Genomic DNA, 27,996 nt, shown 5'->3' with positions numbered 1-27,996 from the left:
ATAATGTTACTGACCTGCACTTGCATAAAGGTTTTCTTATGGGAAGACATGATAATTGTAAATTAAACTTGATTAACTCAGCTTTGTGAACAGCTTAAGCAAAGAGAAATTCGCGTAAATATCATGTGTTGCTTTTACACAGGAAGTACAAGACTATGTTTTCAAAACATGCAAGTAATGTTTTTTTTATTACCAATTTGTATTTTTTGGTTTCTTGCAGGCAGTCGAACAGAAATGAATCTGGACACCCTGAGCATTCTCAGCCTGAGTGACATCAGAGTATCTGTAATGGACACAGAAATGGACAAACAGGAAGACCAAGAGGAAAGAGAAAGCAAAGAGTCAACATTTCTCCTCCGGAAGAAATCCAGAAAGCGACGCTCTTTCATGGAAACTGATTACACCTCCAGAGTTACGTATCCAGAAACTGATATTGAATCGGAGTCCAATTTAAACCCTTACAGGTTTCTTAAAAACATTTTGACAGGCCCAAATGGTAACCCAATACTGACTTTAGATCCAGAACCCTCAGGGCTAACCCAAAATCCCAGCCCTACCATTTCCTCTCTCGCTCATTCTGAAGGAGAGCCGGCTCAGCTCGAGTCCAAACCCATCCTGTCAAAGCTTTGCTCGCATGACCCAGGCTTTCTGTCTGCTTCTGAAAAGAACAGGAATCTAAACCCCCCCTCCAGGACCAGGAAGCAGGAAATGGAGATGGAACCAGATGCAATGGAATCCAAATCAGTCACAGATCTGGTGAAGGTGGTTCCTCCTACCATCACCGTCGTCCGTTGCCGGGTCGATCCAGACGGAAAAGAGAGCGCAGATCGGAGAGGTGACGGAAAGGAGGAAGGGGAAGATCAGGAAGAGATTGGTGAGAAAAAAGAAGAAGCAGAGAAGGAAAATCCAGTAGGTTTGACAGGAAACGGACCACTTACTAGTCATACATTTTTGCCTGATACAATTGAGGAGCACGGAAAAGAAGAAAAGACAGAGAACGTGTTTGACTTGTCATCGAGTTTAAAGAGACCCCTTGTGGGAGCTGAAATACCACAGAGTGCAATCATAATACCTAATAGTTTCACAGAAGTGAATGAAAGGTTGGTCACTGCACATATGAACCAACATGTTGAGAAGAATTTCCTTTCACTGATTTCACCACCTCCTCCTCCACCATCACCGCTTCTCCCTCAAACACCTCCTGCACTTAAACCAGAAACAGAGCCTTTGATAAAAGAGGCAGAAACCTCCAAAAACATACCAACATCAATCAATAATACTGCTGTAGCTCCCAAAGAACAGAGTAATAACCACAGTGGCTCTGCTCAATTATTAAAACAGGCTTTAATAAGTGCTAATGATGAAGAACTCATTCATGAATCTACAGAAAGCTCTAATTCAGACAACGTTTTTGACGATGAAGATGATGCAGATGCTAGTAATTCTCTAAGCTACACTTCGGGTAAGAAACAGAAAGACAGGACTGTAAGTGCAAACAGCTGCCTTGGTGATTATTTAACCCAGGGAACTAAAGATGAAACACACATCCGCGCTCAGCTTCTTTTAAACCTTGAAGTCCAAAATAGGGACCATTCTGTCAATGCTGACCACATTCTCGCTATAAAGTCAATTAGGGCAAAACTGGGAGCTGCAACAAGCATAATTTCCTCTCTTAACTCAGGAACTGCACTGAAAAACACAGTTACACCAAAACCAAAAAATGACTCCACTTTGATGAGTAGTGGACCTGCAGAGAGTTTAGGAAGTCCTGGCATCGTGATGGCAAAAGCTGCCACACTGAATGATCTCTCCAAAGAGCTTCCGCCCCCATCTCGTTTTATCTTACAGACTTGTTCACCGAGCATCATGGGCCGCTTATCTGCCTCAACCCTAAGGGGGAAGATTCAAAACTTGCCCCTTTATCTATCACGCTCCCAAGAAAGTCTAACTCAAGCAGGGGTTGGGAGTTCTGCGCCGAGTCCTGCTGGGGAAGATAGTAGCGACATTGCATGTGCCACCGACAACGTTCCCGGTATCACACAAACCCTTGACTTAGAGACATGCACAGCACCCGACTCAGCCGAATCAGATGATTCCGATGCAACGCTGACTGGATCTGAATTGGATGGGGAGTTTTTTGTAGAGACAACAACAGCAAAGAGATCTCCTTTGGCGTCTGAGAAAAAGGAAGTTAGTTGTCAGCTGCCTGTACAGACTGAGCCCAAACAGCATAATCAAACTCTTTGTTCCAGATCTAATGGCAACACACCAGGACCCATAACAGAGCCTCCTGCATCTATAACAAGCCTATTCCAAAGAAATACTTCTGGGCTTAACACCAACACTCCTGGACCTGTAACAGATGCCCCAGAACTAAACATAAAAGTAAACAGTCTACAGGAAGACATCCCAGGTTACAAAGGCAGCAGTCAGTCTCCAATAGTGGTGACCACTCAGAATCTGAATGGACCACAACTTGCTTTTCATGGTCAATCTCAAAAAGCAAGGACAAGCAGTGACAGACCTTTGATGGGTCTGTGTAGTCCCTTGGAACAGACTTCAGACCCGTCAAAAGTATCTTCTGCTGGTTGCAGAGTGTTCACCATCTGTGAGGATTTGTCCCAGATGAGTACTCCAGCAGACCTGGTTGCCACTACGCCCCTGAAATCGGAGTTTGGTTGCAGTTCTATACTTGCATCTGGGTGTGAGTCACTAGCAGAGGGGGTCCAGGTGCCCCTGGATGCCTGTGGCTGTCCAGCATCATATACAAACTGCTTCAGTGGGGAAGACAGCTTTGATGATGAGCTTACAGTCTATGAGTTCTCCTGCCGCTCTCAGAACACTGGCATTTCTCAAACTTCCAGAGCAGGTCTTCATCTGATTACATCTCCTCCTGTTCCCTCCTTTATCTCTGCCTCCTCCACCCTCTCCCCATCATTTCCTCAAACCATCCTTTTCTCCTCCTCCTCCACCTCGGAGCTCAGCCCTCTTCTCTCACCCCACTCAGACACCTCGGAATCCTACTTGTCTGAAACCCACAAGGACACTCTCACCCATCTGGGTCAGCAGCACTACCCAGAACCTCCTAAAGGCTTCCAAGTTCTTCGCAGAGATGTTGATAAGCTTCTGTCAATTTTGGAAGGCAGCGGTGGCTCTGATCGTTCTGCAGCAGGGCTCGGAGGTCGTCATGCAAGGGACACGTGCCCGGCGCACTTCACAGAGAACAAACGGGTTCTCCAGTTAGAAGCACGGCGGCTCATGTCTAGTTGCCAGAAGGTAACGGGGACTGGGCAGAGCCCGGAGGAAATGCTAAGATTTTTAGCTGACAGTTTCCGAACCTTGGTGGAGCTGGCCACCGTCTGCCTCTGGTTCTCTGGTTGCGAAAGGTGCGATCGAAGAAACGCAGAGGCAGTCGCAGGCCTGGCAGATGTTGCTCGCTCATTCAGGGACTTCTGCTTGGCGGCGGAGCGGGCAAGCAGCAAACGTAGTTGTCAAGACCTGAGCACCAAGCTGCTGGCCAAACAGTGCACAGCACTTACCGCCTCCGTCTTCTGCCTCACCCAGCTGTTTCGTACCCTCACTGCACTGTGAGAGATCAACCTCAGATTTGGTGTCATTGTCCAGCCCAAGAGCTGCTCTAGACTTTTATCAGCTGGAACACTCAACAATCCACATGACAGAGCCAAGTTTGATGCAGTTAACAGTGATCATGTGTAGAGGTGCATGTGATGACTTTCTTTATGCTGCACAAGTTTTGCTGTCCACAAACGGTGGATTTTAATATTTAGGAACTGATGTACTTGAATGTATTCTTTATCTAGCAAGTGTATTATTTATTTACTTATTTATTGAAAGGGTTGCTGCTGTGTGTCTGAGGAGGCGTAGAATGTCAGTGGAAGAAGAAATGTTTACAGACTGCTTTGTTAGCAGGAGAAACAATGTGTGCAAGTCCCATCACACACTGTAAATGGTTTTGATTTAGTCATTCGCAGGCCTTTAGTTTACTCAGCTTTCTACATTAATATAACTTGATGATCCTCTGAGAAATGTGGTTTACTTATTCCTGCATGCAGTGCCTTGCAAAAGTATTTTTTATATATTTTTGCCACACCCAATTGCAAACTTTTTTTCCCCCTTTAGATTTTCTGTGATAGACCAACACAAAAGAGCATGCACAGCTTTACTTTGTGGTGGTGTGTCACTTAAAGTCTTCAAAAATTACATTTTAAGTTTGGAGTTAAAGGAAGTGTGGAAAAAAGTTAAAGAGGAGCAAATACTTTTGCAAGGTGCTGTACTGTGCTGTATATTTACATAACCCCGTCCATCTGGGAGGATCTTTTTTGAATGTTACTGTTTACAAAACCTAAAGTTGTGTGATTCGAGGAATCAAACCGGAAGTTGTTTGCTGTTTTTTATACATAGCAGAGGAATGCCGGCGTATGTGCATTATACGATCAGTTTGAATGAGCTGCATTCAGTTAGGTGCGAATTTGCACGAACCTTTGGTATTATTTATGAAAAGTTAAATACAATGAACAGCTTTTATCTTTGTTTTTCCCACTTCCTCTTTTTGCACCTGTAGTTAAGACTGAACCTTCCTATGCATATGGATGGACGTTTATTTTTCTTGGTTACAAACACTAACTTCCAAACACGTTTCTCCAAATATTGTTAATAATATATATTTATTTATTTTTGTTTATAGTTGTGTGGATTTTAAGAGTCATGAGTTGCATACCTCGTTTTCAAGACAATGAAAACCTGCACAACTGTGTTTGAGCTCGGCACACAGTCAGAAACACCTATTCGTACTTACCTACCCGTCCTTTACACCAAGTGCTTTCTTACTGCGGTTGACAGCAACGAGCAAGAATCCAGTCACAGCAGAATCTGGCCACAGATATCCCAAACTGAGCATAACCCCAGGTTGCAGGGATGATTACTGACTGATTGAGCTTTTCTCAGCTTTTCGTATGTTTTGTGGGCAGTTCACTGAAAACTTCACATCAGTCCAGTCTATTTTGAGATCCAGTCATCAGAATTCATTAGATTCCAATTACATCTAGCACAAAAACCTTGTACTACACAGTTATTACCTAAACTTTATTAACCTTGATAAGCATTTTCACTCGGAATGTTTCTTAAAATTGAACGCCTTGAATTACACGAGACTTGCATGTGCACTGGAGAAATATTAATCAGGAGTACTTCTACCACTCAGTGCTGGGAACACCATTTATCAGTGTTTCTATTTATTATAAAAACAACCAAGGCTTTACTTACTGACATGTACTGTTTTGTTGCATTTGGTTGCAGAAGAATATATTTTACTGAACTTCATTTCTACTTTACCTCGGAAAAAGAATCAACTTTCTTTTTATTATGGCCACAATGTGAAGCTGTCCGACGCCTAAAGGAGTTCATCCGTCCTCACAAAGCATGCTCATATAGAATACGTTGTTTAATCAGGAATTTAATCTGTGAATGACTGAATGGTGATCTCTGCTTCTTGCTTTGTAATGCTCAACTTCCACCATTAAAAATTATTTTAAGAAATTAAATTTTTGAATGAGCTCTTTAATGTTCTTGAGGTCTGCACACAAGACAGTTTTGTGGTTTTTATTAAATCCTATTTGAAGTTTTAATTATTAAAAATCAACAACGTGTGTGTTTTGTTTTGACAAGGAGGATTTGCATTACAATTATTAAATTAATATCCACAAAGTAAAAGCCAATATAATTTCTCTATTAATGTGAAAACAAGGCAGGGCTTATGAATTTACAACTTCTAAATGATCACACCCCAAAAATAAGCATGTTAACACAACCCTGGAAATTTCACCCAGGGAATATTTATAGATCTGTAATAAACGTTTTTTTTGTTTTTTTTTTGGTCTGATAAAATATTTTAAATTTAAATTTCATTTAATAATAATTAACAGGCTTTCAAACACCCGTCTCTGTTAATCTTAATGCGTTTCATTCAGTAATACAGTTCCTAAAACAGATTTTTTATTAGTATTCCAGTTTATTAAATGGGACCACAAACGTTCTAGTTTTTGCACGTAATTTGACTCATATATCACGTGGACTGTCCTTGACCTTAGAGCTTGTGATTTGGTGATGTCAGCGTATTTAAAGGAGCAGTTGCACAGGTGCCACATAAAGTGATTTTTTTTTAAAAGGAAAGCAAATAAAATTCTGCATATAAAATTATAGCACACAGTTGCGTTATGCTGAAAAGTGTACCAAAGGGTAAGCTGACTGTTGTCCGCGGTGTCGTCATAAACATCATATCCTCTTGGAGCGCGAGGAGAAGTACTGTCTGCGCTACATCAAAAAGCCCCGGATAATTTCAGTAGCACCAAGCAGCATTTAACTAAACAGGAGGAGACCGTTTCTGTCCTGTCCAGTGTACAAAGGCGCAAGATATCTGGTCATGGATAGTTCAGAGGATACCAAAAATGTCAAAGAGCGAGCTGGCAGACGCCCGACTGACGCTTCTTTTGTTGAGACCAACGCTGAAGGCTGCGGACTGAGAGGAGTCCAGGCGGACGTCCGACACGAGGTGCTGCAGCTCCTAAAACTGGCAGGACCTGTGGTAAGGAGGAGGCACCTCTGTCTCACGGACCGAGGGGAGCGTAGTGGAGTATTTGTTAGAAACAGGAAGAGTAAAGCTGTCATGGATTCGGCCGGAAACAGGAAAGATTGCAAAAATAATTTCTTTTTTTTTTTTTTGTATTGTTTTTTTTTAAAATTATTATTAATACAATTAAAATAGAACTATTAATTCAAACAAAAAAGTACATTTCGTTTTAAGAACTAAAATGTTTAATCCATGTTGAATTTACCATAAGCATATAAAAAGCCCTAAGAAGTAAAACGTAAAAATTACAAAAAATGTCCATTGTTAAAATACAGTATTTAATAAGTTTATGGATGCTAATTTATGTGCACAAAGTAAACTGTGAGAAAGAGCATAGCTGGGGTCACAGAGATTTAAGAAAGCAAATATGTGTGGTGTAAAGCTGTATTTTTCCTTAACTTATAATTTTAAAAAAATGAACTTGCTTTTTTAGCCAGAATTTTACAGGTGATTAATTCTTTTTCTAAATGCTACCTTCTGAAGGATGTTGATTTTGGAAGCCATAGACCAGTCAACAAAAAAGATAAAATAGCTTCTTAGATTACAAATTCCACAAAAGTCCCACGTTTGTGGGAGTTACAACAGAAAGTATATTATTGCTCTGAACCAATCACAGGTTCCTCCAATTCTTATCTTTATGAACACAGCTACCACCAGACGGTCACATGACAGATACGAGAAAAAAAAATTTGATTTGAGTTTGATATTTGGCTCATAAAATGTCATACAATCTCAAAAAAACATAAATATTGAATCTCAGAAAATATCACTTTCTACAAGTGTGGCCAAGTCAGATTGAAGTACATTTTTCAATGAATAAATACCTTTCTAATACACATATTTCATAAACAGTGTTCAAAATGCGGCCATAGAAGGACACCTTAGTGCTTTTACATGCTGCTGATTGGACAGTTTTACTTCATGCACAGATATTTGTTCCTTTTGGCTTTACGGAGATTGTGGTAGGCCTGTCACAATAATAAATTTTGCTGTATGATAAATTATCCCAGAAACAGAAACAACAAATAAAATTAATTATGAAGTCTCTGTAAATAAAATTGTCCTTAAAAATGGCTAGATGAGACCAGTGCATCAGACTGAACAGGTTTAGTAAAAAGAGAAAAAATGAATTATTGAGTTTGTCTTAGTTTATCATGTGCTTTATTACGACAGGCCTCTGGGTGGAGGGTCAGGGAGTTCAGCTCACAATATCTACGGTTATCTACATCTACGGCTATTCTTGATAAAATATTATGAATCATATCCTAAAATACACTTTCTGGGTTTATGGACCTTTTAAAATAATGTTTTAAAATGCCTTTGAAACAAAAGGCTTGTTTTATTTTTCCTGAAAACGATGCTGTGTTTTCAGGTCATTTCCCAGCTGATGGTCTTTCTGATCAGCATCATCAGCCTGGCGTTCTGCGGTCACCTGGGGAAGACGGAGCTAGCAGCAGTATCACTGGCAGCTGCGGTGAACATAATCCGGCAAACATGATGCATTCCCAAGTTGTTCTCTTAGATTTGAGTTGATTCTTGAGTTCTTTCTTGCTGTCTCCCATGCAGGTGGTGAACGTCACCGGTATTTCTGTCGGCACGGGTTTGTCTGCATCTTGCGATACCCTCATATCTCAGGTGGATAGTCCTCATCTACGATTATTCAGCAAACAGCTAAACAGTAAAAGATTTGCATCAGGTGTATCAAATCTGTTTGTTTTTGCCTGCTACTTGCAGACCTATGGGAGCGGTAACCTGAAGCGTGTGGGTGTGATTCTCCAGAGGGGGGTTCTGATTCTGCTGCTGGCCTGTTTCCCCTGCTGGGCCGTCCTCATCAACACCGAGCCCCTCCTGCTGGCTGTCAAGCAGAGTCCAGAGGTTGCCAGGTCTCCTTCAAGTCCAATTTACCAAGTGCATCTCTTTTACATTTTGAAATGTTATGGAAGTTCAGTGAAGTAAAGAGAGCTGAGAACAAATGCATGTCATACAATTTAGATTTTTGAATATCTGGAATTTAAACAGATGCTGGTCATTTATTAGAGTCAGCTTTATTAGCCAGGTTTTTTCATACAGACAAAGAATTTCACATTTAATTATGCATTTTTCAATTTAGTGGAAAATAAAAATGACTGTTGATATATAAAAAAATATATACAATATAACATACTGTATTTTTTATGACATAAAATCAAAGTAGGGTGAATTGAAGTTTGTAGTTTGTAGATTGACAACATGTGAAAAAGTAAAAGGGTTGGAAATGTCTTCAGTTCATAGTCCTTCTTATGTACAGTGAGTTTTTATTTTGCAGTCTGGCCCAGCTGTATGTGAAGATCTTCATGCCGTCTCTTCCAGTGAGTTTGATGAGTCACTAAAATTACCTTTCCAAAAAAATGTAGAAAATTCCATCTCCTGGTCAGAACTACTCTGATCCTCACAAATATTACAAAGTAAAAATAGATTAACAAAGACGCCTTGATTGATTCAATAAAGCTGAGGTTTTCCTCCTTTTTTTGTCATGATCTTCAGGCTGCTTTTATGTACCAGCTGGAAGGGAAGTACTTACAAAACCAGGTGGGTCTCTCAGACTAAAGCTGTTTACATAGAATGTAAAAACATATATATATATATACACAGTTAGGCCTGTTTAGAATTAAACAAATATAATTCTGTGCTTTACATGTCAGGGAATCATGTGGCCTCAGGTTGTAACTGGAGCAGTTGGGAATGTCCTCAATGTCCTCATCAACTATGTCTTCCTCTATCATCTGGAGCAGGGTGTAGCGTGAGTTTCTATATTATTGTAGTTCAAATGAACAAAGAATATTACGACTTGGTTTCAGACATCTTTATCACTAGATATTTCTGAATAATAATTTGCACTGTCTTGTTCTCCTGTTTTTGTCCTTCATGTCGTTGCTCTGGGTTCTCTCTGAAGGGGATCTGCAGCAGCCAACACCATCTCTCAGTACCTGCTGGCTTTACTCCTGCATGTTTACATCTGGTGGAGGGGTCTTCACAAAGCCACATGGGGAGGTCAGTTCAAGCCTCAGAACAAAGTCAGACACTATAATTTTTTTTGCATTCTGGATTGTATTCTAGCACTTTTTTATTATTACTTACATTATACTTTTGTAAGAATCTCCTTCTGTTTTATTATCCTTGTTTATTGTCATAACTGGTCAAATCCTTTGTATATGTGGATTCACAGGTTGGTCACTCGACTGCCTGCAGGAGTGGGGTCTCTTCATAAAGCTGGCCATTCCCAGCATGTTCATGATCTGCCTGCCATGGTGGATTTTTGAAGTAGGAGGATTCCTGGCTGGTGTGATCAGTGAGGTTGAACTGGGGGCTCAGTCTATTGCGTACCAGCTGTGCATTGTGGCTTACATGGTAATTTATCTAAAGATCACACACATTGATGCTCGCTGCACATAAAACACCACCTGCCTATCAATGGTCTGAAATGTGTTTTATTAAATCCCTAGACTAAGGCTTAGGATGACTTCTGACAGGGACATTTCCATTCATACAATTATCTCAGTGTTCTCTTAAATGTCCAACAACATTAGAACAGTCCTGGAGATCCTGGATGCAGAATAGCAGTCTTTTTCTATTGTGAGGGGACCGTTTGGCACAACTGCAGGCATTAGCATCTCTGCTTAAAAACTAAACGTAACATTCTCTGCTCTTTTGTGTTGATTTTTTTCCCAGTGCCCTCTTGGATTTTCTGTTGCCGCTGCTGTCCGGGTCGGGAATGCTCTTGGTGCCGGAGACATACAACAGGCCAAGCTGTCGTGTAAAGTCCCAATCATCTGTGCATGTAAGACCCATTCCACAGCATATGTGCTGATACACGATGTTAGGTGTCTAATTCAGAAAACTGGAGCAGTATGGAGAAAATTGCTTTGCCTTTAAGCATTGCTATAATATTTGGTATATGCGTAAGCCATAAGATTAAAAACCAAAGCTCTGACAACGGGTTCTCTGTAAAAACCCAGCAAATCTGAGCTAGAATCATTGGACTCCGCAGAATTCTGATTCTATTGGAATGTGGAATGTTTGGAGAAATCTGGTTTTGTCATATTGGAAAGTATTTTATAACATATAATGTTATGATCTACTTCATCAACCCAGTTTTATTTTTATTGAAATGTTAAAGTTCTGTGATTTATATTTCTGCAATACACTGTTAAAGAAACATTTTAAAGAAGGAAAAAATACATCATCAGGCAGTCATTTATTTTTGCAGCTTTTAAGTGGAAACTGATTAACTACCTCATTTTGTTCACATTGATTAGCATTCCGCTTTGCGTGTTTTGCACAGTCATTGTTGCTTGCTTTGTTGGAGTTTGCGTCAGCATCACCAGAAACATCATTGGATTCATTTTCACCTCAGACCAGTAAGTTAAACCCCAGACTCAGTAACTGGTTCCTAAAACCCAGCTAATTTGTGGACCTTTGATTGCAGCATGTGTCACAACAGGATTTCTTTGTATTCAGACAGCAGACAGTCATAAATTAACTAATATGCAGACTCTTGGACACCAAGCTGTAACTGTTTAATGAGCTTCAGTTATGTTTAAAAGCTCTGGTAACAGAGCTGGTGTATGCTGAATAGGGAAAATTGAAGAAAAAGACTAGTTTAAATTGTTTTTAATGTTGGTAGCTTAATAATACAATATTATGAACTAAGTTTGGTGTATTAGTGGTAACATGTTAGCCCATCAGAGCCAAAATCACTGCATTTCATCTAAAGTCAGTTCCAGCTACTGAAGACAACCTGAAATCATTTACCATGTTGTTACCTGACTAAAAAGTGAATCATCTCCCTGTACTTTTTAATGTTTCCTGCTGGGAATGATTCACAGTCTAAAAGTGTCTATTCCTGTGTTTTTTTCTTAGGGACATAATTCAGAGGGTTGCAGATGTAATGCTTATATTCAGCTTCATGCATGTCAGCGATGCGACTGCGGTGAGAACGACTTTCAATCAAAATCTGAGACTGCAGGTTTCTGCACACAAATTATAATCAGACGTGCATTTGTTACTTGCAGGGTGTAGCCGCAGGAGTTCTCAGAGGAGCTGGAAAACAACTGGTTGGCGCCATTTTTAATATAGTGGGCTTCTACTTTATAGGGTTTCCCATAGGCGCAACCCTCATGTTTGCTGCAAACATGGGGATTACTGGTGAGATAAACAACAAATGTAAAGTCATTAACGCAAGAAAGTTTATCTAATAAAGTTCAATTCAAAACCTAAAACTACTCATAACAATCAGAGGAGAATATATATATATATATATATATATATATATATATATATATATATATATATATATATATATATATATATATATATATATATATATATATATATAATTATTATTATTTATTTTGTATTTTTTTATATAGTAAAAACTTCACAGTATGTCCATGAACTGTACAGCTTTTGCACATAATACTTGGTTGGGGCTCCTTTTGTATAAATGACTGATTGCAGCTTTCAGTTCACCTGCATTGTTGGCTCTGGTGACTCTTATCTTCCTCTGACTCCCAATCAGTCTCAGCATACCATGGTTATTAAATCACATCTTGGTTTTTTTGAGTGTGGAGCAGGTGCCAAGTTCTGGTGGAAAATGAGACCAGCATATCCTTAAAGTTTGTCAGTAGAGGAAAGCATGAAGTGCTCCAACATTTCCTGGTAAACAACCACATTTACTTAGGATTTGATTAAAAAGCACAGACTGAATGTGGAAGCTTTTTACAGAACCTCAAGCAACAAGATTCTGGGCCCTTCTGCTCTTTGTCCAAACTTTTACTTTTTGCTCAGTTTACTACATGGAATATGGCACTCTGTGAGCAGCTTGCTTCTTTAGCTATGACCCCTTGTGGCTTACCCTCCTTGTACAGGTGGTCAATGACTGCTGAACATCTGTTAAGGTAGCAGTCTTTATCCCATTTCTAATTTCCTGACAAACTAAGTTTTCTTTTTTTCTTGAGCCCTCATCCTCGAACTAGGATAAACCAGTCAGTGTTATCAGTGCTTGTAGATTTTCAGTTTTGCTAATAAACTTCTGAACTAAATAAACTTTTCAGCGATAATTTGTTTTATTCACATGCACCTTGTCTCTTTCCATCTACTCGGTGCACCATGAAATCTACTTCATCCCCGACTACAACCAGGACTGTGGACCGGACTTACAATTGCTGTTTCACTACAGGCATTTTTCTTCGTTGCGTTTTTGTGCAAACTTGATTGGAAAAAGGCTTCAGCGGAGGTTGGAAACTGAATTACTCTTTTTATTGATGAAAAACATGTTATTGGCTAATCTATTTCATTATTTTTTCCTCTGTCTGATCAGGCTCAAGTCAGAGCAGGAGTTCAGCTCATGGAAGAAAAAGAAACATTTAATCTGGAACAATTAGGTGGGTACAGACAGTTATCACTGTCCACATTTATTCATTCATAAAAAAAAGACATGTCTGATTTTATTCTCAAAAGCTTAATAACTTGTTCAAGATTTAGAGTCAAGTCAGAACCAGATCCAGGTTGGCTTTACTCCAAGCAGAGGTACCAACGAGGAAGAGGGTGTCGTCCAGAGTCCAGGCCGGAGAGAGTTCGCCACCTCCACAGTGGGGGACGTGCTGCCGGTTAAACAGCTGGTCGTACGACGTGGACTGACACTTTTGATCATGATCGTCATCCTTGTGGTTGGAGTCATCAGCAGCAATTTGATAGTCACTCTGTTTTGATGATTTTTCCCTACAGACGATGGTGTGAATCTGGTTCTTGGTGCAACTTACAGAAAGCTGGTTCTGTTCTGTTTGTTTGTATCACCAACAGAACCTTACAGATTGAATGAGGACTTTAAAACAGTAAAAGTGGGACAAAAAGAGAAGTGCCTTGCAAAATAATCAAATCCTGTTGTACTAGTTCAGACTGTGTGACACTGCAAATCCCAAACCTCAGTTATCTAGACTATGCGAATACAAAGAAGCACTTTTTTTGAGAGATGAAAGAAAAACGATTTGTGTTTTTTCAATAAAGGTTTCTGTGCACATGTATTCAGCCCTATATGAGTCACTATAATGTCTAGAACGTTCAGAAGCAGAACTATAAATACTTCATAACATAGCACACTACATATACTTCTGAGAATATTCTGTTCAGACCGTCTGTGTGTCTAGACGATGGTTCTCACTACAGGCCGACTCCAATTTGTCCATTATGGACAAATTGGAGTGTCTGCTCTTATGAATGTTTGGAGAAGGAATTAGAGAAAGGCCTCCTATTTGGGCCTTGGCACCACTGAAAGTCCAGTATCCAGAGAGGTGGCCATGGGCGTAACTACTTTCTGAGATGCGGACACATCATCAGCGCCCCCCCATCCCCTACACACACCCATACTCCCCTCCCACATACAGTTTTCCCTTATTCATGCACTTATAAAATACAGTAATTAAATTCAAACCATCACTTTGGATGTATTTTTTATTTCTTTCCTTGTTACAGAAAGTTTCTGTTTATATCATAGGCTTGTGGTGCATTTCTAAAGAAAAAAATATAAAACTGCAGATATTTCACAACGAGATAACATGCATGGAGAAACCTCCCGAAAGCCTTGTATTGTAGCAGAAAGTACAATGGCTACAGTAAGAAAGGCTTGCAGTATTCAATTATGTCGCATGCACTAATCAGTACATTATTGCGAGCAAGGTAACGCAAAAGAAAAAAAAAAATCCCACGTCCCCTAGAGGGCTCCGTACCCTGTTGTCGAGTGCACTATACTAGTGTTTTCCAGCCCTGGTCCTCAAGGCATGTTCCCCTGCTTCAACACACCCCATTCAGATGACTGCAATTCAGAAAAACCCTGTTAATCAGCCATTAAATGAAATCATGTGTGCTGAATCAGGACAACATCTAAAACATGCTGGTCAGTGTGCCTTGAGGACCAGGGTTGGGAAACACTGCACTATACGACGAGCGCGGTCTCAAGCTACCGGTGTGGGATGGGATCCTAATCAGTGTCGTTGTTCTGACTAACTGTGTGCGCATTACCACAAGGTAGGACGGATTAATGGGTAGCACAGATAGTTAGAACACCTCTTCCGTTCCTCTGCTCTTTATAATTTCATACATGCACAAACAACTGTTAAGTACAGAAAATGCCGACTAGAAAAAAAAAATTCGACACATCGGTTTTGCGCCCCCTCCAGTGCGGCGCATACCCACTTTTTGCGCCATCACTGATGGCATAAGGAATCACGCCAACATTTTCTGCTGCCGAAGTTGTGGCGATTTAATTTAAAGTCTTTGTTAAAAATGCCATTACACCTGTGACTCTGTGCTGAACTGAGTCAGAAAGGACATTATTTGATGGTTAGGTTTTTAAATATGTTACTTTGTGAGCTTTCGATATTTGGTATTTGAATTCCCCGTTAACTTGACCCCGTCGTGCGCGCTTGAACCCACCATGACAGCAGCAGGGGGTGGCTGGCTCTGAGGACAGTCGTCCACTCACAGCACAGCTCCGGCCCCTCCCGTGACCCTCCTCCGGTAAAACATCCCGCTCACGTTTCCAGGGCTGCCGTCTGACCACCGACACCCGCAGGACAGGAGTCAGTCCAGAGTCGCATCCTTGGTTGGGAGCAAGTCAGCTATGGACGGTCCGGGCAAAGCAGCGGCCACACACACCGAGGGAGTGAAGGTGGACCTGAAAGCAGCTGAAGCTGACCCCGCTGGAGGCTGCGGCTGCTGCCTGAAGAGAATACGGGACTCTGTTCCGCTAAAGTACCGAAATGAGCTTGAAGAGCTGCTCAAACTGGCGGGACCGGTGGTAAGACTCAGAGCGGTATTCGTTCTGTGATTGGTTGGCTGTATAGTCTACTGTGTATATTTCACGTTTGTCTAACGCCATAAATCACAATATTAGCGTTATTAGTTTTGCACATATTTCGACAACTGTGTTTACTTAAGCTGCGATATCAGGACGTGTTAAAATGTTAGGTTCTTTTAAAATATTTCAATTCAACCTTTTCTTTTTACAACGGTTTCATGTTTTTCTTTATTAGAAAAAACTTCAAAATATAAATAAAATTGGGGATCTTCAAAAATGACCAAAAAAGAAAAAAAATAGATGTTTAAATTTTTTTTCTCAAAAGTTTGTCACTCTTTACAAGTTTTATTCAGCTAGCGAGATGATAAAATATGCTCTTTGGATTGTAAAGGTTCAAAGAGACCGTAGAATGTACATCAACATAGATTAGAACTATGAACGTTCTTGATCTTTTACACTGTTTCTAGCAGATTTTTAGAGTTTTAGTTCAGTTAAATTATATTTAGAGGATCTGTTGCCACATATTATGAACTATGATTATGTCCTTGTACCAAATGAATATGCATTGCTCTAACTCTGCATCAGCTCTGGTTGCATGTTTATGTTTTTCTTCAGAAAGGTGAACTCCCACCTCTGTCTTACTCTTTTGCATATTTTAACAGGTTTTCTTCCAGGATTATCCCTTAAATAGACTGTTTTTCTGTTTTATGAATATGAACAAATGCACAGTTTATAATTTCTAAAATATATTTAACTCAGTCCCACTTTTATTCAAATTTGCATTTGCTCATTTTTATAAATGCACAGTGTTTCTAACTATGTACAGGCGCGTCTCTTATTTTCTTACTTTTTATTATTATTTTCAAGGGTATCTGTCTGCTTCTACTTGCCTGTGACTTTACTGCTGCTGACATACCTGAATTTACCAAAGGGAGGAAAATAAAGGATAATATGTTCCTGATATCTTCTATTAAAAAATATTCCATTGCATCCTCACCATTGAAATTATGATTTCTTTTCTTATCTCATCTTTTCTTTCCTTTCCTTTCCTTTCCTTTTCTTTTCTTTCCTTTTCTTCTCTTTTCCTTTTTTGTGTTTTACCTAATGAGAAATGATGCATTTCTAAGACAACAACAGATTGTTGTGCAGGGAACCTGTTTCTGTTTCCAGATGATACAGAAGAGCATTCTGCTCAGCTACTGCATTCAGGACGTATCTTCAATCATATTTATATAATATAAATATTGCATGCGTATACTATAGATTGTAAGTCAAAAACAGTCCAAGGAAGAAGGAGTAGACTATAAAAAGATTAGGCTGTCCTACAGGGATAAGCGTTGCAACATGTGGTATGACGTGGAAGAGACTGAAGTGAATTCAGGATATTTTATTTCAGGTGAATTCTGCACATATTGCAACAAAAGTTGAGTTGTTCGTAATTGTCATTTCAAACTTATCTAAAATTGAAGATTAAAGACAAATGTAAAATGTGGCAAATTTAAGATGAAATGAATGTGTGCAACCGATTCTCTAACTGTTTGGTTTACGTTTAAAGTGACCTACGTATATTTCAACATTCAACAAAATCTGTTGAGATTTTCATGACTCTTGAGATATTTCTTCATTTTCATTCATTTCATGTGTCTGACATGCACAAGCTCCGATTACATATAAATATGTATTTATATATTTCAGGTCATTTCCCAGCTGATGATCTTTATGATCAGTTTTGTCAGCATGGTGTTCTGCGGCCACCTGGGAAAAACCGAGCTAGCCGGGGTTTCGCTGTCGATTGCGGTAAGGAGACTATCTGGAGTCCTGGTTTCTTTTTTGTTTTGTTTCATCCAACCTTGTATTTAATAACGTGTTGTCTCTACCTTGCATCGTGTATCTTTTTGTTTTTCTGCAGGTGGTTAACGTCACCGGTATTTCCATTGGCACCGGTTTGTCATTAACCTGCGATACGCTCATATCACAGGTACTGTTCTGAGCAGAGGTTGTTCTTTCACTTTATTTACGTAACCGAGTCAGTCCCAGCAGTTACAGCTGGGTTCCCAGGTTTTGAAACGGCTCAGCGGTGAGCGTTTGGATCAAATTAGCTTTACGGGATCTCCCACACCTTTTCTCGTTGCAGCAGTCTTGGTGTTTTTTAGCTGAACGTCTCTCTGCCTGTTTCTCGCAGACCTATGGGAGCGGTAACCTGAAGCGTGTGGGTGTGATTCTCCAGAGGGGGGTTCTGATTCTGCTGCTGGCCTGTTTCCCCTGCTGGGCCGTCCTCATCAACACCGAGCCCCTCCTGCTGGCTGTCAAGCAGAGTCCAGAGATCGCCAGGTCAGCTCTCTGCAGCACCACATGCAGGGTCACATAATGAATCCCTTTAATCAGCACAGCATTAACATTTCTGTTTATTCATTACCTCTACTCTGCAAAGTTTACATAATCTCTTCTGTAACAGAAAAAGTCTGTGGTTCCCAAACCTTTTCCTTCTGACCTCTTGATAAAGCCTAACTGTCACAGCCACTCAAATAATTAAATATTGTGGTTATTTTAAAAAAAGTATTCCATATTTTTTGTTTTGTTTTCTAGCAAATATTTAATCACAAAACATGCAAATATGTTTATATAATTTTTATGCAAAATCTACAGCTACAATTCGCAAAATTCGCATGCAGCAAAACAAACCGATATTCAACCTTGTCACTTATTCTTTGATGACAAATGGAAATTAAAGTCTTGCAACAGGGGGGAATCTAATAAAACATTGGTACAAGATGCCAAATATGTATATTATGGGAGTTCCACAAAAATAATAGATCTCTACAAAAAAAACTATGAAAGAGAATCCACCATGCACAGTTTACCAGTCCATGAAATGTCTTGCATATATAGTTGTATTGAAACACTACCTTTTTTTTCCTGGAGAGGAAACAAGTGGATTTTCTATCACACTTTTTTTTCCTTCTAACCTTCCTGTAAATTTATTGCATGCAGCCGTCTGCGAACAGCGAGCTTCTCTAGCAACGACCTTTTGTTGCCGCTCACCCTTATTGTGGAAGGGGTCAGTGGCTGTCTGCAGGAAAGATGTCAAGGGAACCGGTATTCTCCATTATTGCGCGTGCCACGACATAACACTTCTGTTTGAAACACAAATATTGTTTCAATTTCTAAGAAACTAAATATTTTGTATTCTGCTCCAAAAATAATCAGAAATAGTGAAGTAGAATAAATCAGTCTGTTATTAATGAAAGCTCATAGCATATGAGTTACTGTTTCAACTGAATTACTGAAAAAGTTGTTTTTTTAACAATATTTCAATTTGTTTAGATGTACCTGTCTGCCGTTTTTATCTACAAATGTTGACTTGTTTTGCATATTTGTCACCGTCACTTTTCTGCTCTTTTTTTCCCCACATGAAGACTCTCCCAGATGTATGTGAACATATTCATGCCTGCTTTACCAGTGAGTTTCAGTACTCAGTTCGTTTAACCTTCCCCAACACAAGTTTGTTTCTGAAACTTAAAATACCTTATCTGTTTTTGAGTCACAATCACTAAAGCTTCATCTATTGCAGAGAAGTTGTCCAGTTGCTTAGTCAGTAATCTTAGTGTTTTACTTTTACGTGTCGAAGAAGCTTTAATACAGAGGGTATAAACTGTGTTATTTTCAGGCTGCCTTTATGTACCAGCTGCAGGGAAGGTACCTCCAAAACCAGGTACGGTTTACTGAAGCACACAGTCCTAACAAAGCTATTCAAATCAGAGTCTGTTTAATAAAAGTAGCTCTAAGAAGATGTTGTGGTGTTTACAGGGAATTATATGGCCTCAAGTTATAACTGGAGCAATCGGAAATGTCCTGAACGCAATAATCAACTATGTGTTCCTGTATCCTCTGGATATGGGTGTTGCGTAAGTTTTTGCAAAACTTCAATCAGTTCTATCAAACTTGGTTGGGCTTCTTTGTCATGCTAATATCTTTTTTTATTTTGTATCTTCCAGTGGGTCTGCAGCAGCTAATGCTATCTCCCAGTATGTGCTGGCTGTGGTTTTGTTTGCTTACATCTGCCTGAAGGGTCTCCATAAGGCTACATGGGGAGGTCAGTTTATAAATGCTTTTTTGGGGGGACAATAAAAAGGCAGATTTTTTTTTTTTTTTTGTAGAACAAAAGTTTATTTTTGGCCTTTTCTGACAGGATCTTTTTTTACATGTTTGCAGTGTTCAATAGATAAAGTATAAAAATGAACAATTTATTATTTCTTTAAACAGTGGCTTTCCTATAGCCACCCTTCAAGAAACAATAAATATTTGATGTGCAGAACTAATACATAGTGGCGTTTATAATGAGATTAAATCATAAGTGGACTCATGTAACCAATTACGTGACTTTTGAACACCACTTGATACGTAGGATTATCTTTTTTGAAACCCATGTATCATATTCTACCTTACAGTGGTGTGATACTTTGTCTTCTTCGGTCATGTTGAGGTTTGTGTTTGCAATCTGACAAAATGTGAAAATATAGTTTATAAACATTTTTCAAGAGCCTGATAATCCATTGATTAGTCCATTTTTCAAACGTCTAAATGAAAGGTTTTGACCCTCAGGCTGGTCGCTGGACTGCCTCCAGGAGTGGAGCTCATTCATCCAGCTGGCCATCCCCAGCATGCTGATGCTCTGTCTGGAGTGGTGGATCTTCGAAGTGGGAGGATTCCTGGCCGGAGTGATCAGTGAAGTCGAGCTGGGAGCAAACTCCGTCATATACGAGCTGGGGATTATTGCTTACATGGTAACTCCTCCAGGACTGTTCCCCAGTTCTGAAGTTTCTCTCATTTCAGTTTCATAGTAAATTAAAACATAGCTGAATGAAAGTGCACATCTTCTTCTTCCAACAGTTTCCTTTAGGATTCTCTGCTGCTGCTAGTGTTCGTGTTGGAAATGCTCTTGGTGCTGGGAACATTGAACAGGCCAAGCTATCCTGCAAAGTCCCCATTGTCTGTGCATGTAAGAAAAGCTTCCAATACACGCACATTTCACTCACCTCTGTTACATACAGTGTGTAAAATAACCACTAAACACTGAACCAGATTTCTAAATAAATAAATATGTATGCTAAGGCAAGTAAATTCTCCCCAGATGTCAGTAACAACCCATCCAATGCACACATGCGATGACGTCAAACCACAGATGTCGATAAATTAATACATTTTTAATTTCAGTTAGATGGCCGTTTGCATGACTTTTTGTTTTAACATGTAAAAATTTTACTTAATAAAGTATAACTTATTAATAGCCTTATTTAAATCAAATGTGTTTTAGTCCATTTATTCAGGTGCAAAGCAAATTGTAAAATGATCAATTTCAACCATTTTTAGTTAAAAATAAAACATTTAGGGGCAGAAAAATAAATCAAGCATCGTAGTTTTATTTGCTTGGAACATAAAAACAGTAAAATATTGTAACATTGCCAGTTTAAATTTCAGAATAAATGACAGAAGCATACGTTTCTCAACCTCCACAGGCATCTGAAATCAAAAAGTTTCATTTAATTCCTTTAATTATACATGTCTCAATAAGTTTACTATTGAAATTACCACTCTGCTCAATATGAACGATTGGTTTTACTTGAAGGGACTGAAGCAAAATGCTGAGAATCTTAAACCAGGAAGAAGTGTTTAACATAAAACTACACATAGTTCAGGCTCCATTGCTTTCCTCTCTACCATTCCGTTTTTTTTAAAGATAGATGTCTGTCATGGTGATTTGATTAGGGAATGGTTTAAGCCCGTGTGTCTCCTGCAGCGGAGACTCACCTTTTATTACTCAACTGCATCATTCCGGTTATACTCATAACCGTTTTGTTTTTTTTTGTTTTTTTTATGCAGCATGTTTCCAATAACAGTCATCAATAAAATTCTGTATTCAATTTCCTTCCTTAAATGTCTTACGCTTTAGTTATTCCTATTTTATAAGTCTACAAAATACAACTGTAGCTTGAACTGTGGTGAAAATGTATCATAATACCATCTCACAGAGGTCAGCTGAACATTTAATGAGTTATATTCTTTTTTTGTTTTTTCCCTTGTGATTTTAATCTACAAACTTTTAATTCAGAGTTGTCTTTCGTTTATTTGGTGTTTTTCAGTCATAATCTCATGTGTTGTCGGAGCGATTTTTGGTTCCTGCAAAGACATCATTGGGTACATTTTCACCTCGGATGAGTAAGTGAAAGCTATTTAGCCTTTATCCCGTAAAACTTGCCTGACTATTTAAAGATTTACAGAAGCCAGTACACTCCATGCTAAATGTCAAATTTGTTGTTGGTGATGCCAAATTAAACAGAGCTAAAATAATTACTCAACTCATCTTTTTTGGTTTTATTCACCTTGCTGATGTGTCGGGACTTCAAGTGTTTCATTTACTACACACAACATTAATATTTTTCACTGTCCAAAAGATTTTGCTCCTTTTGATCTGAGTCCATTTATCAGATTTTCTGCTTTTTTTTTACATGTTTTTACATATAAACTCATAAACCGTATGTTTGTTTTTTTGTTGTTGTTTTTTTCTTCCTGTAGAGAGATTTTGTTGAGAGTTTCTGACGTCATGGTCATCTTTTGCTTCACACATCTGTGCGATGCTGTCGCGGTAAGTGGTAGCTTTACTGCAGAATTTCAAACTAGTATTTGCATGTGAAAAATGTGACTTGACCCAAATCACCATTTCCTCCTGGAAGGGTGTTACTGGAGGTATCCTCAGAGGAGCCGGTAAACAGCTGATTGGTGCCCTGTGTAACCTGGTGGGCTTCTACTTCATCGGTTTCCCCATTGGCGTTTCCCTGATGTTTGCAGCCAAGATGGGGATTATAGGTAGGAATCAATTGCTGTGTGCTGTATTGGAATGAACCGTTAACCTTCAGCTCAGCGCAAACTCTGTTGTCTTCTCTCCTTAATAGGGCTGTGGACGGGATTTACAGTTTGCGTGTTGATGCAGTCGATTTTCTTCATCATATATCTGTCCAAGCTTAACTGGGAGAAGGCTGTAAAAGAGGTGATTAAAAGATTTACCCAATTAATCTGCAGCCATATAATTAGATAACAACATGGGTTTGATTCTATCTTCCCTAGAGAGTGATTGTGTGGAGCAATCATCTGTATATTATTAAACGGCTGCGCACAGCACGGCCCATTCAAATCTCATTCTCTGTCATGTAACACAGAGCTGCAGAGTTTGGCTACCTGTGCAATAAATTAAACTTTTCTCCTGGCGCTGTCTGCACATGATGGCAAAAGGAGTGCAAAGGAAAAATGCACACATCCAAAATATATGTATTTTTTTACTTGTCGCTGTGAGATGATTACAGCAAGGCTCTGAGGAATTGTGTTGCCTCCTCTGATCATTTTTGTCCTCTGCACTGCTCACCACTGAAGGCCAGGGCTTCTCTTAGATAAAGATGGTAGTTCACAAAAAAAGAGCATTTTACATTGAAACTATAAGCTTAAAAATTTCTTGGCTTTCCTTGGTTACTAGCCTGGTCATTGCCTTCCTGCGTTATTCCGTTCGATTCAGTTCAGGTATGAAGCTGTTCAGTCTGTGTCGGCCACGATTCCAAATATTGAATATTGTTAATATTAACAGCCATCTCGTTCAGCTCAGTACTTCTCTCTTATCAAAGAAGGGCGGTTGTTTATAATGCAGGCATTTTCCGTTGAGCTTCATAATGTCAAACTGACTCATCAAAACAAGTCACAGTCAAACGTTAGCAATTGGGTAACATTTCAAATTTCAACAGAGCCCACGTCTCCGGCAGGTAATCGTTTCTAGTTAGGTGGGAGTCCAGACCCTATGTACAAAGCAAACCGTAGTGCAAATGAGTTGTTTTCACCAGCCTACTAGGTTTCCTCGATACTAGACTGCAAGCCTGAGCATGTATTTGTTGGCATGGCATGAACATTGCAGTATGTTTGTCTTATCAGCTCTGTGAAATATTTTGTTATTAGCACAAGAGGAGGATGATCATTCCTCTCTGATTTCATCATCAGACCCATGCCAGTCAATTTCAGCCCAAGAAATGCTGATGATGATAATGAAGTACCACAATAACTCCACAGACGTTCTGTACATTCTCAAAACTGCCTGTGAAGCCAGTGAGGCATAGGAAGGACACCGTAGAAATGCTCTTTCAGATTCTCAAGATACCATCCACATTCTGTCAAGATGCAGTCTTGATCAGCCGTTAGGGTGCGCTAGAGAGAGTGAACAGACAACTCTTAGAGGATTAAGCTGCACAGATGTGTGCAAAGCTTGCAGCATAAAAATATTTATAAGAAAGCTATTTAAAAATATGATCCACACTTTTAACAAAAGCTTTGTGTCTTCGCTCAGGCTCTTGTGAGGGCAGGAGTGCAGAGCAAAGAAGAAAAAGATATGACCAAGATGGAAAATTCAGGTGAGTTGGAAAACACAAATCTTATCACCACTTTTCTAAGTTCGAGAGTCTGATGTGTGGTGTTGGTTTTTGTTGGACTGTCCTTTGAGCAAAAATAACGTGGAAATAATAATGTTTATACTTACAATGTCAATAGGAAGGGCCAGTTTTTGCACTTTTCCTGTCTGGTTTTATGCAATGTGCGCGTGGAATTTCCGCTGCTAAAAGACACTTCAAGTAGAAATTACATTCAGCTGCATATACGTCTTCAGGAAGATGTTAGTATCATATGATTGAACCACACTGTATGTGGTAAAGTTTTTCAAATGTTAAGCAAGCATTGGCTGTCGAACTTGTTATCCTGCCTGCTACATTGTTAAACCCAACTTCCTGGCAGAGCGCCACCTCTCTCAGTGAAATTTATTATAAATGTAAAATTTTAAACATATTTCATTCAAATGTATTCAGTCGGGAAATCGGAAAGGTGTTGGTTTTTTTTCTTTAATCTGACCTACTGAAAATAAAAGCTGTGCAATTTTTAGTAAATTTACTGTAGCTGGTGTACCCTAAACGCTGGGGATTAAATAAGTCCTTTACAGTTATTTAGGCCAAAATCGTGGCCTAAATTTTATGCTTACACTTCTTAAGTAAATGGAGACAGTATCTATGTAGCTCTTTTCTAGTGATACGCTGTCACCCGAAGTGCTTTTGCATTCAAACCACAATTACCAAGCCACACTCAAACTTCTCCTTCCCTGCTACAATGATTGTTAGGCACATGGTGGCTAATTTTCACATTATTGCTCTTCCCATTTGAATATTTCTTTACAAATATGTAAATATCTTCAGGGATATTCTAGGATTTACTTTACTAACTCAGGAAAAAAATAAACAAAATAATCTGGTGGTTTCATGCAGAACTTTTGGGGGTAAAAACTAGAGATGTGTGTGGCACAACATCTCAGTATTGACCCAGTTATATCCATCAAGGAATCATTTTGCACCCACTTTGATAGCTGACAAGTTAAGCTGGGTTTCTTTGTGGGGAGCAGGAGATCTCTCATAGCTATTTTGATTTATAGAGTCATACATTTTTATTTCAACTGGTCCAAACATGTATAAGAGAATAAATTTGAGGTTTGAACATTTTTAGGGCCATTTCTGTCTTGTGGAAATGCTTGATTACAAATATAGATTTACTAATATAGAAAGGATCAAGTCAATGGGTTTCTTTACAGGTAAAAAAAACATAATTAGAAAGGGACACAATTTCAACGTGTAGGTGGTGCAAATCCTCAAAGAAGAGAATTGAGCCCATAAAATGATCAATCTAGCACATTTTATAAGTGATTTCAGACTTGTTTCTTTGAACTTGTGTCCTAGTATAAAATCTCTAAACCTGAAAAACTACATCTAAATTTCAGCCTGTAACCAGAGCCAGGCTGGTGCTGCAGCATCTCGTGACGAGGAGGACCATGCGTACCAGGAGGCCCATCCTCCAGAGCAGAGTAAACCCACCACCACGGTGGGGGACGTCCTGTCGGGGACTCAGCTGGTTTTACGGCGAGGGCTGGCGGTGCTGGTCATGTTCATCATCCTCGCTGCAGGAATTGTGGCCTCGCACTTCCTCACTAAAATGCTGAAGTGATCCCTCCTAACGGAGTCAAATTCATGACCGTTGGGGTCTGGTGGGACAAAGGTTTAGCTGAATCTCATTTTGGTTAAAATGGCCTCACTTTCTCTTGTGAACATCTCAGTCACATGCTGAACAAATGTAAGTGGGGCCAAACCAAACCAAACTCATTTTAGAAACATCAGACAACTGTTTGCTGCTTTACTAGCCTTAAAATGTTTCAGTAAAAGCTGGTCTTTAACATTAATGAATGATAAGTCTCCAACATGTACTTGAATTTATATTTTTAATTTTATAAATTTGTTCTACAATTGTATTTTAAATTACGTGGTATGGAAGATGAGAGAGCTTAATGCTGCTGAAGTTTGAGGTTGGTGCCCTGGATTGTAGTTTACTTACTCTGGAACGTGTTAAAGATTTGGTGGACTATCAGTGCTGCTGTCATACCAAAGTCGCTTAAAAAGCTAAAAATTTGCTATGCAAAGCAACTGTGCATTTAAAGAATGTGAAATCATTTAGGACACTAAAAGGTTAAATAAGGTAGTACACCCTCACTGCCCAGTTGAAGCCATGTTTATGAGTAGCAGCTTTGACAAGTTTTAATTATCACACTCCACACAGGCTGTAAGGCATTGATAGAACCAGCAGTGTCTGACAGCAGAGCACGTCGATAAAATACAACCAAAGATGGGAATAAAGCATGTAACACAAACATGACTCGATATACTGTAAACCTAACACAAAGAGCGCCTTAACTGACGAGCATTGTTTCTAAATGTATACTGTGATGATTAGCTTGATGCAAATACTTCCTTTGCAAAAATGAGACACTGTACAAAAAAATAATACAATGTCTAGAAGGAATTTCATCTCTTGTCCATCTCTTCAGGTGACTTCAATGATTTTTTAAAATCAGATTTAGTGCTGAGTTCTGACTTAGCCATTCAAAAAATGAACATCTTCTTCTGGTAAATTAGTTGTAGATATCTCAACTGTATTTTCAGCTGTCCAGTAGACACCTGAATATTCTTGATCAAATCAGTCTGGTATTTGGAAATGATCCAAATTTTATCCTTCTTGACAACATTCATCATCTCATCTAATCGAAAAATAATCCCAAAGCCTGATGCTGCCACCCCCATGTTTCACTATGGGTCTGGTGTTCATTTCGTATGATGCATATTGTGATTTGTGTCATGATACCTTTTAGAATTAAGCCCCAGAATGTTAACTTATCAGTCAAACCTGTATGTTTTCTTTGGAGGAAAAGGTTTTATTCTGTTAACCTTTCTTCTTAGTCTAGACATATTAAGAATACATATTGTTTTCACATGTAGAACAAAGTAAGTAGTTACCAGAAACCTCTAGTTACATCAGTGTTCCTCTCTCTATGTTTGTTTTATGTATTTTTATCTTGGATAATGATTGGGCTAATATGTGTATTTTTCTTGAATTATGATGTCTTTACTGTGCAATTATGTTATTAATACAATGTTAAATTATTTTGTACCCTTCTCCTGACTGATATCTTTCTAGAGTACAACCTTTTATAGCCTTCCTAGAAATTATGGCTTCAACTAAAGCAAAAAACTTTATTTTGAATTTTTTTAATTCACTGTACTATACCCAAGAAAACTGAATGCTGAAATTCAAGTGAAGATTTCTCAACAAAATATTAGCTTAACAATGTGGAGACTTGTTCATCGGTTATTGCAACCATTTTATATTATTTTTACCAAAGGAATTGTTTCCTTTTTTTAGCTGAACTGTACAAAATAAATGACACATTCAAAGTGGAAAAAGTTCAAAGTGATTTTTCATTGTTGTCGTTTTTTTTAAGTTTACTAAAATCTGTCTTTTTAATAATTCTTCACACTTTCGAGATCCACAGTACAAGTTCAAGAGACACTGCATTAACTAAAAACACAGTGGCGTCTGTTTCTTGGCTTGTTTGGTAACCAGAGGAACCTGCTTGACCCTCAAAGTTCTGCTTTGAAGTACAAATATCTCTATTGGTACGTAAAAGTCAGACAGTCAGTCATTAACCAACTGCAAGACAGCAAAGTGTCGTGCGGTACACAGAGTTACTGTTTACCTGGGGGTAAATATATTCATATTGCATATAAAATAACTGTTCATTGCATTTTTTTGAAACGCAACCCTAAAGGTTTTGATATTTGTCTTTTTCTACATCAAGTAAATAGTGTTAGTGATTCTATGCCCATATTAAGAGCTTAATAATTTAACCATTTTTATAAAAATCTTTAACTACAGTTAAGTTTGTCTGGCCTAAAGCAGAGGAAAGCACATTTTCTACTAAGATCCTTCATTTGACATTCTTTCCTACAAACAATTCTTGCAATCGTCACACCTTGAAAAACACAGACAAATCATAGAAAAATGTCTCCACATGCATTAAAAGTAAAAAAAAAAAATACAATCCTGTTCTCCACTGACGCTG

At 38.9% G+C, this 27,996-nt stretch overlaps 3 protein-coding genes across 8 annotated transcripts in view; all 3 read left to right on the top strand.

Annotated features, from left to right (window-relative positions):
- Positions 1-5,561, top strand: part of frmpd1a (FERM and PDZ domain containing 1a) — a 47,887-nt gene extending 42,326 nt beyond the window's left edge. The window contains exon 16 of the mRNA XM_008407312.3: positions 221-5,561. Within this exon, the coding sequence (XP_008405534.2) occupies positions 221-3,591 (3,371 nt within the window). The 3' untranslated portion in view covers positions 3,592-5,561. The remainder of the gene's footprint in view (positions 1-220) is intronic.
- Positions 5,562-5,898: 337 nt separating this feature from the next.
- Positions 5,899-13,707, top strand: LOC103463757 (multidrug and toxin extrusion protein 1-like). 6 transcript variants are annotated; one of them, XM_008407341.3, is made up of 16 exons: positions 5,899-6,601; positions 8,019-8,120; positions 8,213-8,281; positions 8,381-8,529; positions 8,952-8,994; positions 9,170-9,214; positions 9,328-9,425; positions 9,579-9,676; positions 9,852-10,033; positions 10,355-10,463; positions 10,968-11,043; positions 11,546-11,615; positions 11,698-11,830; positions 12,826-12,920; positions 13,005-13,068; positions 13,145-13,361. In XM_008407341.3, exons 1-16 carry the CDS (start codon positions 6,440-6,442, stop codon positions 13,147-13,149), a joined length of 1,500 nt encoding a protein of 499 aa, XP_008405563.1. In that variant the 5' UTR covers positions 5,899-6,439; the 3' UTR covers positions 13,150-13,361. The 6 variants fall into 6 exon arrangements, 5 of the variants coding, with proteins under 5 accessions (XP_008405563.1, XP_017164490.1, XP_017164456.1 ...); XM_017309001.2 differs by having other exon boundaries at positions 5,900-6,601; positions 9,346-9,425; positions 13,163-13,707; XM_017308967.2 differs by having other exon boundaries at positions 5,901-6,601; positions 13,169-13,707.
- An 849-nt stretch (positions 13,708-14,556) lies between these two features.
- LOC103463772 (multidrug and toxin extrusion protein 1-like) lies at positions 14,557-27,344 on the top strand. The gene is made up of 17 exons (XM_008407362.3): positions 14,557-14,707; positions 15,226-15,479; positions 17,175-17,276; positions 17,389-17,457; positions 17,662-17,810; positions 18,896-18,938; positions 19,147-19,191; positions 19,287-19,384; positions 19,475-19,572; positions 20,082-20,263; positions 20,370-20,478; positions 21,620-21,695; positions 22,053-22,122; positions 22,211-22,343; positions 22,430-22,524; positions 23,860-23,923; positions 25,327-27,344. The coding sequence occupies exons 2-17, from the start codon at positions 15,303-15,305 to the stop codon at positions 25,548-25,550; spliced, it is 1,734 nt and encodes a 577-aa protein (XP_008405584.2). The 5' UTR covers positions 14,557-14,707; positions 15,226-15,302; the 3' UTR covers positions 25,551-27,344.
- Positions 27,345-27,996: the final 652 nt, after the last annotated feature.

This window comes from Poecilia reticulata, chromosome 1 (assembly GCF_904066995.2).
Source record: "Poecilia reticulata chromosome 1, P_reticulata-male-v2, whole genome shotgun sequence".
NCBI lineage: Eukaryota > Metazoa > Chordata > Actinopteri > Cyprinodontiformes > Poeciliidae > Poecilia > Poecilia reticulata.
Note: the sequence above shows the minus strand (reverse complement) of the source record. Positions and strands in the feature narration are given on the sequence as shown.

Bases quoted from the DNA above. Each gene is read 5' to 3' on its own strand.
- LOC103463757 (XM_008407333.3), top strand. From the start codon at position 6,440: ATGGATAGTTCAGAGGATACCAAAAATGTCAAAGAGCGAGCTGGCAGA. The intron at 9,677-9,851 runs GTCAGTTCAAGC...GTGGATTCACAG, and splicing joins TCACAAAGCCACATGGGGAG to GTTGGTCACTCGACTGCCTG. The intron at 12,921-13,004 runs GTTGGAAACTGA...CTGTCTGATCAG, and splicing joins GGAAAAAGGCTTCAGCGGAG to GCTCAAGTCAGAGCAGGAGT.
- LOC103463772 (XM_008407362.3), top strand. From the start codon at position 15,303: ATGGACGGTCCGGGCAAAGCAGCGGCCACACACACCGAGGGAGTGAAG. The intron at 17,458-17,661 runs GTACTGTTCTGA...TGTTTCTCGCAG, and splicing joins GCGATACGCTCATATCACAG to ACCTATGGGAGCGGTAACCT. The intron at 20,479-21,619 runs GTAAGAAAAGCT...GGTGTTTTTCAG, and splicing joins AGTCCCCATTGTCTGTGCAT to TCATAATCTCATGTGTTGTC.